This window comes from Artemia sp. Qi Xiang Cuo, chromosome 16 (genome assembly GCF_049724085.1).
Source record: "Artemia sp. Qi Xiang Cuo chromosome 16, ASM4972408v1, whole genome shotgun sequence".
Taxonomy (NCBI): Eukaryota; Metazoa; Arthropoda; class Branchiopoda; order Anostraca; family Artemiidae; genus Artemia; species Artemia sp. Qi Xiang Cuo.
In genome coordinates this window covers 45,256,235-45,270,984 of record NC_142809.1, presented here as the reverse complement: position 1 = coordinate 45,270,984, position 14,750 = coordinate 45,256,235, and the positions used below count along the sequence as shown (strand labels likewise).

Below are 14,750 nucleotides of genomic sequence, written 5' to 3'. Positions count from 1 at the left end.
TCTGTCTCGGGCCTTTGAATATTTTAAATGCTTTTGTTCGTCTGTCATTAATTTTCTGCTTTTGTCATTAATCTGACTGTAATTGTCTTCGCTTCGCATCATTATATGAAGACTAAAACAACCAACGACCTACAAATCGAAAACTAAAAAGTCATGAAAAAAAGAAACTGAAAACCAAGAAAATATGTAATTACTTAATTTTGCAATTAACTAAATACGTGCATACAGAAACCATCAAAATTCTTTCTTAACCTTTAGTTCCAGTACATTCAATCTTGGCTTGTTTGTGTAAAAAAAATAACTTCAAACTTTTTTTATGCTGAATAATGGTCTGCGCAGCGAAGGTACAGATCTCTCATACTCCGCCTTCGGCTGGGAGTTCAAGGCCTAGTCGCGGACAAATTATCCGACGCTTACCGTGTTTTACCCCATATTTCTACTTATACCCATTTAGAGTTGGGTCGACTCTGGCTGAGCTTACAGTAATACCACTGACCCCCGTTCCAGATTAAATAATCAGTGACACCAGGGCTCGAACCCCTGCCCTTATGAACACAGGATCCAGCGTGCCAACCTTTTTGTGTAACGTGTCAATTTTTTTCATTTTGCCCGTTGTGTTGTAACTGACGGTAGTGTCTGGCAAGCCTTACCTAAAGTCTAAACTTTGGGATTAATAAGTTAGTTTCCTCTAATAACTAGGAGTTACAACCCTGATGTTAGCCTAACTTTTAGTTTCCCTCTTAGTTCTAACTTCCCTTTAAAGCTTATACTCATCTGTGATGTCTTTGAAAGAGATTTTGAACAGAAACCGTGGAAAACTTTTGATGGGAAAGTGGTTAATTTTGCAATTTATTAAAGTGTCTGCTATTATATATAAGGCGGCTTGTTATTATAAGGCGGCTTAATACACATCAAATACGCAGTAGAGAAGATTATGACATAACTTCACTTTAGACCTTGGTGGTGGTATCGCCTCAGGAGGTTCATAGGGCATCAAGGAGTCGCCAGTCCTTACTCTGATTCACTGCTGCGAAAACGTACCTCCTTTGAGGCTGGAGGGGGGGGGGGCGCGTGGAAATTTAGCAAACCTTTCGGATAATTATGCCTGAGGGTATTTTTTTGTCTGTCTCTGCGATAGGAGGTTTTTTATTGTTTTTCCGACGTTTTAACGTATATTTCACACCGTTATTTATTTAATTTATGATGTAACTAAATAATGACGGTAATTGTAATTAAGCGAATATGCCATTGTTTGTATTTTTGGATTGTGGGGTCTTACTGGTACTTTCAGGGGCGGATCCAGGATTTTTGTAGGGGGGGGGCGCAAAATAAGTTGATCCTAAAAAAGTTTTTTAGGGGGGGGGGGTGCAAAATAGGTTTATCTGATAAACTTGCGTTAGGAGCAAGTTTAATCAACGTAAACTTGAGTAAATTAAGTAAATTGCACTACTCTAGACACCGCGAGGGGGGGGCGCCCCTATCGCCCCCCTCTGGATCCGCCACTGGGTACTTTTATTACAAATCTGTATGTAATTATGTAAATCTTTTTAATAAGAAAATGAAAGTTGAAAACGTCTGAAATAATACGGTAAATTTTAGATATGACAAAGTCAAAATTTAAACATAATGACGAAAACTTCAAAACGAAAGGAAAATGTACAATTTTAGATACTGTCAGAAATCTCATTTTTTACGTGCCATTTTAAGATTTAAGAAAGTCTATTACATGTCTAATACATTTTGGAAACCTGTTCACTTTTCAAAATTCGCTTTGAATTCTTTGCAAATCATAAACCATGAGAGGGCACTGGGCTTATTGTCACTAATAAATGTAAACAAAAGTAACACTTTCGGTGAAAGCTAGTTTATTTTTAAATAAGGTAATTTTTACTAAAAATTTAAAATTTTTGTGCCTTTATTGAATATTCTTTTGTCAGTTAGCACCACTTGCACAAAAAATACTGAAGAAAGCACTTTCTGCCCATACAGTAATTTTTGCCGGTAAGACGAGGATTTCACAAGATGAAACGGCAACCCTGGTTATCTAGACATTGCAAAGTGATCGTGAATATCTTTGCATCCCTATATGTTGTAGCATCAATCATTTCATCCTTTTTTTCTGAGCTCTATATTTATATCACTATACAAACTTATCGTGTGCTACAGTTTTTTTTTTAAATTTCACTTTGGTCGATTTCTAGTTATTAACAGTTCTTTTAGTTTGAATGCAGTATTTAGTGATTTAAAATAAAACTGTATTCTGTAGGAGGAGAAGAAGATTTGAGACCCAGATTGATTTGATTAAAGCCCCTCCCAAAAAATTTTATTTTTACTTTTACGATTTTCTACATTAATTTCTATATTCTGCTCTCAAATTTTTTGACTGAAGTATGTTCCTAAAAGCCAATTGAGATAAAAGTAAAATACGAGAAAAAAAGAATAAGTGAGGGGTGTGCTTCATAGAATTAAAAAACGTCATCAGGGAGGCTAAAATGGAAGGGTACTGTAGGGCTTCAAGTCATATTAAACATACGTTAAAAAGCAGAAGTTTTCCCTAAAATAAGACAAAAAAAGTTTAGTTTTGCAGCTTGCCCCACCCCTCGCTTTGACAGTTGTTGACTCGTCACTCCCGAGGAAAACATATAAAACTTGCGAACGCCAATGGCTTTAAAAAAAGAGATAAAATTCTGTCTACTTGTACCACACAATGTCTTTCAAACGCTTAATTGGTTTCGCGAAGCTTATTTTTAAACACCCACAAGAATCAGGTGAATTAGAGGATACTTATCATATTGCTTGGAAACTCAAAGAAAAAGTTCGAGATGTATTTCTGAATGTGTGGAGGGTGGGGGGAGAGAAAAGCCACTGAAATCTAACAAAATAGCTGATATAAAGATGGAATAAGAAAGAATTTTTTTATCTCAAGTATTTTTAGATGCTATAAATATTTTATGTTTTACGATTTGCAAATAGTTTTGAAAACTTTGTTTGCTGTAACGTATTGCTGAGATTAACCCACGCTTGTTGATGACGTGGTAATATAAGTGAAGGCTCATTTTTTATGTTTTGGATTGAAAGAACCCCTAAAACGCTGAAGATTCAAATTGTGGTTCTACAATTTCTGAACTTCAAGATTTCTGTATTCTGGGCTATTATTTTCATAACTATCTGTTTATTTTTTTGTATTTGCTTGTCATTCCTTTGCCTTCATTCCAATTCCTTTGCTTTTCATTCATATAAAACTTGTCGTATCATTCCAGTTTGTGAACTGGTTCTAAATCCTAAGGGAGGCAAAGTTCTTCCAATTACCTCTTTTCGGTCCTAAGCTAAGAGAGGTCATTCTATTGCCAATTACTGAGAAAACATTGGCTTTCTTCTCCTCAGGTAGGCAAGAGAGGTTATAACTGGCTAGATGATGGCCTTAGGAGTCTTAGATTGAGAGATTCATTGGGTCACAAATTTAACGGTGTTGGAAATTGGGTCTTGGCTCTAAAGTTTATTACTTTAGCATGAGAAATGTACACATAGAAAAAGATTGGGGTAAATTTTCGATTTTGCGGCCTCAGGTATTCATGTTGACCTTAAACTAAAAATGTAAAAATTACACAACGGGGGTAGCTAAAATTTGGAGGGGAGATGGTCCAACAAGATCTTTTTCAAAATGAAATTTCGTTTACTATTAAGTATTCGTAAATCAGGCTACTTTTTTTATAGATTTTTTAGACCCCAAAAATTGATGGCAATTACTGAAATATGCACAGTCAAGCGGTTAAGCTGCAGCTCCCTAGGATGTATTTTTTTTCAAAAATCAAGATAGATTAAAAAGATAAGTAAAAGGCTCAGTGTTCTCTGTCGTTAGGTCACTTGTATGTAATATTATAGAGTTGTTTTGGGTCACCCCTATCCTCAACGTGAATTTTATTTTGTTATAGGGTATAATTGCCTAGCATTGCCGCATAAAATTGATAGTATGACTCACCAGCAGTGCTTCCACTTCCAATTTTGAAAATTCTGGAAAGGGCTGGATTTTCTGGGAGATAAAATAGAACCTCGATAAAAAATTAAATCGGAATGAAAAAAGCGATTTGTTCAGGCTAGGGGTGTCACAAGCGCTTTTTGATTAGAGGGAACAACGAATAAATAACATTTCATGTCGTTTTTTGCCAGATTTACCAAAAATTAGATAATCACAAGATGTGGTTTGGGACATTCCTGCACAAAAAAAGGAAGGTGATTTCTCTTTGTAAAAAAAGGATCATGTATTTTTCATGTAAAAAAACTGAGCCCATGCCCTAAACTATCAAAATTTTTTGCATTTGATTTTCAACAACAACTACCAACCATGGACAATTGCTGATGTACGGTTTTATACGTTATGCCTGATAGTTGGATTTTATACTAAGAACACAAGTAAGTCCAAATTCTTATGGGGATTCGATGTTCTTAAAGATCACCAATATTTCTTTGAGATTTATGTACAAATAGCACTTTCAATGGAACGTTTAAGGCCATCAACTTCTATTAAACTCCTCTTACAGAGATCATTTACACAAAAGGTCTTCTGTCAATTATGTTTACAAAAAGACCTTGTCAAGATCTACTAACCTTTACCATACACTAAGAAAAACAGTTTATAGTTTTTGTGGAAATTTCCTGTGAAATTCCACTATTTCCGTTTTGTCAAATGTTCCTTGTTCCTTGTCCTGCAAAGTCAAAGTTAAAAGCAAAATAAACGATTTACTCAATATTCAGCTGCCAGCAAAGAAAGAAGGAAGATTATCTGGTGAGATTATCAATGATAATTTTTAAAGCGAACTCCATAAAACATGGGTAAACCATTGTTGTCTAATGTTTACTACCATACAGAATTTGATGAAATTGTGCCGCCAACAGGTATAATTCGCGTAATCAACCCAACCAGATAAAATATCAAGACAACCTTTGATTCTCGGGGACGCTGATTTTTATTTTATTTTTTATCATGGAAACCCTCGAAAATCGAAAGAAAGTGGAAGTGATGTTCGCCAGAGACTTACATCACTGTCAAATTCTTCCCGACGTTTGATTTTTCACAAAACACTATGACGTCATTGTTTTTCGTCGGCCCGTCAACCAAGATTGGCGGATATTTTTAATTTGTAAGTGTATCGCTATTGCATCGTGAAATTGATGATTTGACTTTCCAGACTAACGCTGACCGCCACTTTCTTTCCAGTGTTGGATTTGTTGTGAAATGCTCAAACATACAAGACACTCACATGTCATACTCGCCGCGGTCCTGCAATCTAGAGAAGCGGATATTTTTGGTTAGCACCTGTATCACTATTGTATCATATAATGCATAATTTGGCTTGTAAGACCGACGTTGACGGTCACGTCATTTCCGACGTAGGACGTGTCACAACAGGTGTCACCTACTCTCCGTTGCCCGGCAACAGAGAGCAATTTGTATATGTTTCACTATTGCATCGTAAAATTGATAATGTGACTTGCATGAAACCAACTGTGATTATTACATCCTTTCTGACGTTGGATTGGGAACAAAATGCCCAGGTGCCACGCTCTCTCCATAGTCGTACAACTGAAAGATGTGGATATTTCTAATTCGTATAGCTATCGCTATTGCATTATAAGTTGTATGTAACTTGCCAGAGACCGCCCCCGAAGGTCACACTGTCTGACGATGACGTTGTATTTGTTATCTTGCTGAACCTGCAATTGAGAGGCGATAATTTCAATTTGCATATTTGTCACTATTGAATCATAAATTTGATAATCTTATTTATCAGAGACCAATGTCAACGATCATATCCTTTCCAGTGTTGAATTTACTCCAAAATGTCATACTCTCTCGTTGACCCTGCAACTGAGAGGCGGATATTTTTAATTCGCATATGCATTGCTATTGCATCTTAAGATTGGTATTAGGACTTGAACGAGTTTGACGCTAACAGCCACGTTCTTTTTGACGTTAGATTCGTTACAAAGTAGTCATAAGTCGCCCTCTCCCCATAGACAAGTTTGCTGGCATTTTTGACAGAATATCAAATGAATGCTTATTATATTCGCTCACCTATTCCTACGCCATCATGCACACCATCCAGATTAAACGGCTTTAGTAGTTGAGCCACATTCAACGGATGCCCTAAGCCCATCTCTAGAAAATAATATTCGAAGGAAGGATTGATTTGAGTGATGAAATTGTTAGCAAATAGTCTAGTAAAAATGGGGTTTGACCTCAAATAAATTGCTATACAAATGATTCTTTCAGTATTCGACTAAAAAACACGTGCTGATTCCGAATCCGAAAAGGTCTTTCACATCGCTAGCTCTTTCACAAATTTGAGATTTTTTAGGTTGAATTTTTTGCTTTAGGCGAAAAATATTGATTGAGTAAATACCAGCAAATGTGATTAGTTACATCATTTCTACGCTCTTTTTTTTATGACGAACATGAAACTAAATGTTTAAAGTCAAAAGAATTGTTTGGGGCTTAAAGCTTTGAGAGAGTGTGAGGTTGGGGGAGAGGCTCTTGGAAAATTGTAAAAAAAAGGGGGTCAACCTAAAAAAAATCGTTATACAAATTATTCATTCACTATTCGACAAAAACAAATATATGCTGATTCCAAATCCAAAAAGTTTGCCACTCTAGCTCTTTCAGAAATTTGCGTTTTTTTAGTTTGAGGGTGAATTTTTTAATGCAAAGAATGTCGTCCTGAAAATACAATTCCGAATTTAGGAAGTGGTTTGCATTATATCTGAGTATATTTATCTTTTTTTGGAACTTGTGTTTTGTCTCAGCTAAGGGAAGCTTTTCGACAGTATATTTTTGTTGTTGCCAAATATGCGTTTTAACTTCCCCTCCTCCTTCTCATTCTTACTCACTTTCACAAAACTGAGGTTCCAGGCATACTGGACTTTACCTGGATCCAGTCTTGGTTGTTACCAAGGCGCGAGGTTGCGAGTGTTTTGCCATAGGCCAAGTTCAATATACACCTGCAGGTTGACCCTCTCCCCCAATCTTACTCTCTCTCTATCAAAGCTATAAGCCCCAAACAATTCTTTTGAATTAAAACATTCAATTTCATGTTCATCAGCAAAAAAAGAGCGTAGAAATGATATCTAATCACATTTGCTGGTATTTACTCAATCAACATTTTTTGCCTCAACCTCAAATTCAACCTAAAAAACTCAAATTTGTGAAAGAGCTAGAGCGGCAAAATTTGTCGGATTCGGAATCAGCACATATTTTTGGTCTGCTAGTGAAAGAATCATTTGTGTAACAATTTTTTTGAGGCTGACCCCTTTTTTTCACAATTTTTCTAGACTAAAAATGAATGATTTTTTGGAGATTTTGAGAGCTCGGGGCGCAAAAATAGATTTGAAAATTAATGTTAAAAAGAGTCTCTTGGACTGGGAGTAACTGAAGGTGAAGGTGATGTTGAATAACGAGAAGATCGATCACGTAGATTGCTTCGCTTACCTGGGTAGTATTATTAGTAAAGATGGTGGATGCTGTGAAGATGTTAAAACTAGAATAGCCAAGACCCAGGATGTTTCTTTCACGATTAAAATAAGATTACAAGAATGAGAAGATCAGTTCGAACCAAGATTTGAATATTGGAAGCTAAAATGATGACATTGGTCAAGTACTGTTCCAAAATTTTTGTACTTCGAAGGACGGAGGAGGATTTGTTAAATTTTTTCCAGAGGAATTTTAGGGCTGAGAGAAAGGTTGAGATGGCGAGGACACGTTCTACGGACTATGGATGACATATTATCAAAGACCGTCCTTTTTGGCCAGATATCGTGGGCTAAACGAAAAATAGGTCGTTCCCGAATGGAATGGGAAAAGGTTGTAGGCCTAATGAAGGAACGAAAGGAAATTGGAACTTCTCTTATTTGAGATATTCTTCTCTGGTTGCTTCCGAACTGTGAAAAGATGACTTGCGAGAAACTGATACAAACGACCATGCTCTTTCCGGCGTTAGATTTGGTGCAGAACGCTCAAATGGCACTCTCTCTCGATGGCCCTACAAATGAGAGAGGTGGTCGTTAAGTCGTTCTAGTTTCTACTGCTTTTGATAATTTTTATTTTAGTTTACGAATTTCCTATTGCTATTTTTTCAGTTTTTGTTTAATCTTCCTTCGACATGTTCTTGACCGATTGATTAATTTTCTAATAGCCGTATTTTTCTTCTTTATCAACGTCTTCTATTAATTTTTTAGAAGATAAAAAATAGTTTTTCATTAACCCCTTATTCTCTGTAATGCAAATGTCCTCCAAAATTATATTCTTGCTTTTATCTTCCCCCACTAACATTTCATATTCATGGCTATTTTGAAGAAAAATTCATGCCATGAAAAATTAAAGAGATATATATAATGAAGGAGCTCTTATACTAGATCCAGAAATACAATTTATCTGTTTCCTGGAGGGATTTCCTTACTTGTCCGTTCAGATATCGTGGGGAATGTTTCTTGTGCAACTTGGATAAAAATTTGATTTCCGCTTAATCAAGTATGATATTTTTCTCGGCTACTTGCATTGATCTTGCCTCAGTATTGCAAGTTAGGATCTATTCAAAATGGTAAGAATTTTGCTGGTAATTCTTACTCCTTTAATAAAATTGAGGTTACTACCTTGCCATTAAAGTGACTGAGAAAAAAAAATAAAAGAAGAAATAAATAAATAAAATAAAAATAGAAAATTGTGAAATCCTAGTGCTCAGTTGATTACAAATAGTTCATGGGAAGACTATATTGTAAAATAACAAATTTCTAACCAAATAACAAAACACAAAAAATAACAATCAAACATAGAAATTTGTTTTATGTCTAATTTAGGATGGGATTTAACTAAATTCTCGTAAGAGCAACAAGAAGAACCTCTTTTTCCTGAAATAGGAACAATTTTAATCACAATGATTAAACCCATCAGATCTCTGAAGAAAAGCTAAAAACCTCTTTTGTTTTTACGAAGGTTTTTTATCCAACAAAAATAATTTTAGTCTGATCTTCAAACCTGTGAATTGAAAATCAAGTGTTTGAATTGAAAATAAAGTATTTTGCAGTAGAGTTAAAGACATGGCTAATTGTAGAAAAAGCCAAGACAGATAGTCCGAGTAATTGAGAGGCAAATGTTTAAATGGCATGGGTAAACGGCGGGACCTTTGTTGGAAAATTAGACCATTTTTCTCCTTCTTTTCTGCTTCTTTTTTTATTTCACCACGTTTTCATTAAATGTGTCTAAAATTCAGTCCTCCCCCCGCACCCCGTTCGAAATTTGTTCTAGTTATTGAAAATTCAACTCCCTATTTATTGAAACTCTAAGATAAAGAGTAAATATTTATAATGTGCGTTTAGAGCTGATGGTGCCTGAACCCTTCTTTTGTTTTTCTTTTCTTTTTTTTTGTACCAAGCACTGGTGGATATTGAGAAGTAAATAAAGAGACCGTAGTTCTGAAAGAAATTATGAAGCGGTTAGACACTTTCTATTCTTTTTTTCGAAGATAGTATTTTATTGTGACAGTAACTTTGATTACGGAGGTTTACTAAAACCTTGAACCTGAAGTTGGGGGAAAAGGAAAAGGAATTTGTGACGCTGGGAGGGACGAAATTAAAATGGAAACCTGCTACTACTACTGACGAAAAATTGCAGAAGAAAGTCGACTGTAAACAACACAACTGCTCCTTATCCACCAAACTCTTTTCACTGTTCCAGCGGTCCCTTCCAGGAAGGTCCCGCTTCTTTTAGACCTTTCTCTTAACATCTTCCCGTGCCATTTCAGGAAGGTATTCTTTTTCGGCCCCAGCTGGATAGCCCAAAGTTACATTTCTGCGCAACCTCTATCGACGGAACTATTTTATTATTTTGCATTTGTTTATTTTTTTGTATATATATAGACGGCTATATAGACCACATTTTTGGAACAACATCTTGTGTGATGTACAAGCGAGCCCCTGAAGCTATTTTTTTGACAATTCATTGGCAAACATCGAGAATTTCTTCCTTAATTTTTTTAACCATGTTTCAGAATGCTCCTATTCTTTAGATATTTTTCCTTGTACATTTCCCATTATCTGGTTTACCTTTTTACCTTCTCTGTATCCACCTTACTTACTAATAATACTCACTTTGTAAAGTTCGCCACCAATTCATTCCTAAGTTTTATGACTTTTCATTAAAACTTTTCAAGCCCACTCTCGTACACTAAAACCTCCTCATGTTATCTTAATTTGTCATGACATTTACCCAAGACGTTCAAATAAATAGTGTGCATAATCAACGTCTAGGAGACTTTCACCTTCCCACTATCAACAATGGTTGAACAACTGCTTTACCCTACTTGCAGGGCCTGGACTTAGTATTTTCTAAACATTTAATGCCTTTTGAAACACCCTATTTCTAAACGAGTCTTCCTTCACTTACCATAAATATCGCATTCTTTTCTATGCTATTTCCTACAACTTCACCAAGGGTTACTGCTTCCTCTAACAATATGTCTGTCTCTTCTTAATTCTCTCGTTTTCACGAACCGAGTCCCTATTACTGTATTTAGCTGAGACGAGTCTACGCTGGCTACTTTCTGTTGATCGCTAAACTTGCCATTGTCTCGTACTATATCTTGCTATTTTGTCGACTAGCTACATCTTCCAGGTTCCAAGCAATGGTATTAATTGACTTCAATTGACATTTCCTTGATTTACGCTTCAATTTCTTGTCTGCTTTCTTTGCTTCCCCAATAGTTTATACAAATAAGTCTGTATGATTATTACCAATACAGATAAAGTCGAATATAACTTGTGAATTATCTGACTACTATTGTCTATCTCCCCCTTATGGTCTATCACTTCAAACTTTTACACAATGAAGTTCGAATAACATGGTTATTGTTAATATCGATTAAGCTAGAAATTGTTATTTCTAATCTCAAACTACCATCAAAGACGTGATTGCCCCCCCCAACCTACCCTAAAAGGCCTCTGTGGGCGTGTTGTCGGGACTTCCCTAGTATGTACGCATATACCGTAAGCCTACGCTAGAAGGATTTGAGAATTTACTTGCTTGATTTCCTTTATTTGGAGTAATGTATCGGGTTTTCATTCAAAGCATACTTAAAATATTTTATTTTAATTCAAACGTGTTGAATGGCTATACCAAATAAAAGTGAATTCATTTGTTTTTATTCTTTGGCTTTATTCATTTGGCTTTATTCTAGTGCTTGTTTGAATTCATGAATCATTTTCTTAGATCCTTTCAGTATCTATAGATACTGAATCATTCTCTTAGATCTGTTCTGTATCTAGGTAGGATTTATACTGATTTCTATATAACTAAGTTTCTTTCCACAACATTTATGTTCGGAATGCTCATCGCAATTAAAAAAACTTCCATTTCTGTTGTTTTGTAGCTACTACAAAGAAAAAAAAACTGTCTTTTGCTACAATTCTCATGTGCTTTCACTTTCAGTCTAAAGAACCAAAAGAAAATTAGCCTCAGGGAAAAGGAGGATTTTTGTAGTTATGAGGTTTCCCTAAAAAGCTTCTTGAATAAAATTGTTGAAACGTAAATGTCGTCCCTTTAAACTGTTTCCAAGACTGAAGATGAAGTAATAGAAATGTAATATGCATATGAAGAAAAGTGTGATGATTTGGATAAATTCTTCCAGTGGGATTGGTGCTAAGGACCTTCTAGCTCCTCCTGGAAATACTTGTATTGAAATGAATTATGTTTTTTTTACCACCCCTCCCCCCTTTTACATTCAAGAATATTCTTAGGTTGCATAGTACAGATTCCTGTAAAGCTTTAAATAGTGTTTATGGTTACTGAGTAGTCTTCGGAAAGTTAGTGAAACTGAATTTAGCTAACATGATTTTCAAAAGATGTTATATATCATTCTTGGGAAGTCATGGTATTGGATTTGTCTTTAACTATGAACTTACCTTATAGAACCCGTTTTGTTACTTGCTCTTGTTTTTTTCATGAATATGAACTAATTATTCTTGTGGGAAATATGCCATGTTACATAATCTGTTTTGCTAATATTTTCTTTATTTATAAATGATATATAGGATTATTTTAGGAGGAGGGCAGCACCACGTATTGAGTTATCGCGTAAATCTTTGTTTGCTCTCCTTTTTGCGGATGATATAGTGTTGGTTGCAAAAAGTGGGAAAGACCTGCAAAGATTGTTAGATCTGACCCATGATTATTCAGTAGAGAAGAAGTTAATTTTAAATGGTGATAAGTCAGCGGTAGTAGTATTTGGAGAAAAAGGGGGACGAAGTAAAATTTTTTATGTGAATGGTAGTGAGTTAAAGATTGAAAAGGAGTTTGTGTATTTAAGGTATAAGGTTACATCTAATGGAAGGTGGAGTAGTCATGTTGATTGAATGGAGAGAGGAGGACTTAGGGCGATGTGGAGTGTGTTAACAAGATAAGCCTAAATGATATTAAATTAATGATGAAGATTTTTGATAGTAGCATTTAGTTATGGGTGTGAAATTTGGGAATTTCAAAAGGGTGCTAAGTTAGAGAGGATGCAGTTAAGTTAACAGATTCATAGATCTAAGTGACAAGTTTAATGGGTTAGTTTTAAGGGGTGATTTGGGGCTGAGGAGTAAAAGGGTTATAAGGCTAGTTAGTATGAGTAGGTATTGGGAAAAATTAGTATCCCTCCCAGAGGAGAGGATACTAAAAGCAGCTTACCAAGAATCTGTGAGAGATAGGAGGAAAGGTTCTTGGGCTAGGTAAGTTAAACTTATTTTGGAAAGTTGTGGAAAAGGTAGGCTGTGGGAAGGAGGGAAAGGTTTAGTGGTAGAAAGGGGGGCGGTAGCAAAACAAGTTAAGTTTATTTTCGATAGCCAGGAGATCCAGAAATGGCAATGTGATATATCCTCGTCACCTTTTTTATCTCTGTATGCTAGTATTAAGGACCAATGGGGGGGGCGGAAGTGTATTTTAATGCGGGGCTTAGTAAGGATGAATTAAAATGGGTAAAATCGGTAAGGGGAAATTTTTTTAGCATTTGGAGACAGGAGAAAATATTTGGGGAAGATTAGGTCGAAGTCTGGTCCCTATTTTGGTCCGATGTGTGGGGACGAAAATGATGATTCAATTCATTTTTTATGTTTAAGTAAGGAATTAAGAGGTTTGAGAGAGGAAATTTTTCTGGGGTGGTTTGAAAGGGAATGGGTGGGTAATATATTAAGAGATAGAAATTTTCTGGGGATAAAGAATTTGGGAAGGTTTATTAGACTGGTATTATAGGTATTGGTATTGGATGGTAGCATAGTGATCATTTTCTTTAGATTTATTTTTTATTTTATTTTTGTTTTGTTTATAATAAGAATGCTTTCATTTATTATTTTTGAAGTGTATTTTGTATTAACCATGGCCCAGTAGGGCTTTTAGTGTTAATAAGTCATATCATATCATATCAAATACCAAACAGCAGAAGCTACATCTACACAAATGACATGCAATCTCTGATTTTCTTCAAATGACAATACTGTCTTTCAGTAATTCTTACATTGGAGGCAAGTAACAAGTGGCCAGACGATCTCAACGCATTGCAACGTCTTAAAGCAGCATTCTATATAGCAGTCTGTAAAGAACTATCTTCAAAGTGTGGACTTATTACATACCCAACTCCTACTTTTGTTGATGTTTTGAAGGTAAATTGTTTTTTATTTCTATACATTTTTTTTCTCAGTGCAATTCTTTCTCCAGCTTGTTTCGAATAGTTATTGTGCTCGCTAGAAGGATTTTATATAGGATATATTAAGCTAAGGCCCTATCTCAAGTTAAAATTCTATTAAAAAGAGGGCCTTAAGCATAGTTGAAAGGTCCAATCACTATGCCTTTGGGGAAAACCTTATCCCCCAAAGCCCCTGGGGAAAAGGCTGTAAGCTATGCAATTTGCCCTATATGTCATTGGGAAGTATACAGACCTTTTTTTGTGTGGGGGGGGGGGTCTTCTTGGGAGGATTTTCCACGCTGAAAATGTTTCGTGGGGAGAGATGTTTTCGGGAGAGAGCTTTACAAGGGAAGTTTTACACTGGAAAAATTTGCCAGAATTTCTACATGAAATTCTTTTTATTTATCTTACTTTGATTTTGCCGACTACATTTTTAACATGTGAAAATGTTCCGGGGGAAATTTTCAGCGGGGTTGGAATTCTCTGGAGGATTTTTTCCCTGGGGGCAGGGGACTGGAGAAAATTTTCCTGGGAGGGTAGATTTCTGACATGATCTGAATAACGATCAGTAATTAAAGGTTTTTTCAAATGAAAGTATACTGAGGAGAATTTTTCATCTGAATCGTCCGCATGAAATTTTCCCTGGGTATTTTCAGCGAGGATGGAATTATCCAGGCGGAATATTCTGGGAGGGGGAGGTATTTTACATAGAGGAACTTTATTTAGTGAAATTTTCTGGGAGGTGGGAATTTTCCACGGAGGGGAGCTGGATTTCTCGGTATTATTTGAAAAACAGTCAGAAATTAAACAAGTAAAAACAAGTTCTTTCAACTGTAAGTAAGTAGCAACGGTGAAACTCGAAACAAACAGAAATTATTCTGTATTTAATAGGCCCCCCCCCCTAAACACCTCGCTCTTTACGCTAAAGTTTGACTGATTGTACCAATTCTTTAAGAACGAGTCCTGAAATACAAAGGCCGTTTAACTAGAATAACAAGCTTTTTTAAAAGTTCTAAAATACTTTAGCGTGAAGAGAGGGGTACTGAG

The 14,750-nt window shown here is 35.7% G+C and overlaps 1 protein-coding gene across 1 annotated transcript in view; it reads left to right on the top strand.

Annotated features, from left to right (window-relative positions):
* The window catches only part of Mat89Ba (nucleolar protein 6 Mat89Ba), a 466,793-nt gene that overhangs the window by 260,089 nt on the left and 191,954 nt on the right, over positions 1–14,750 (top strand). The window contains exon 14 of the mRNA XM_089102007.1: positions 13,526–13,680. Coding sequence (XP_088958133.1) covers positions 13,526–13,680 — 155 coding nt within the window. The remainder of the gene's footprint in view (positions 1–13,525; positions 13,681–14,750) is intronic.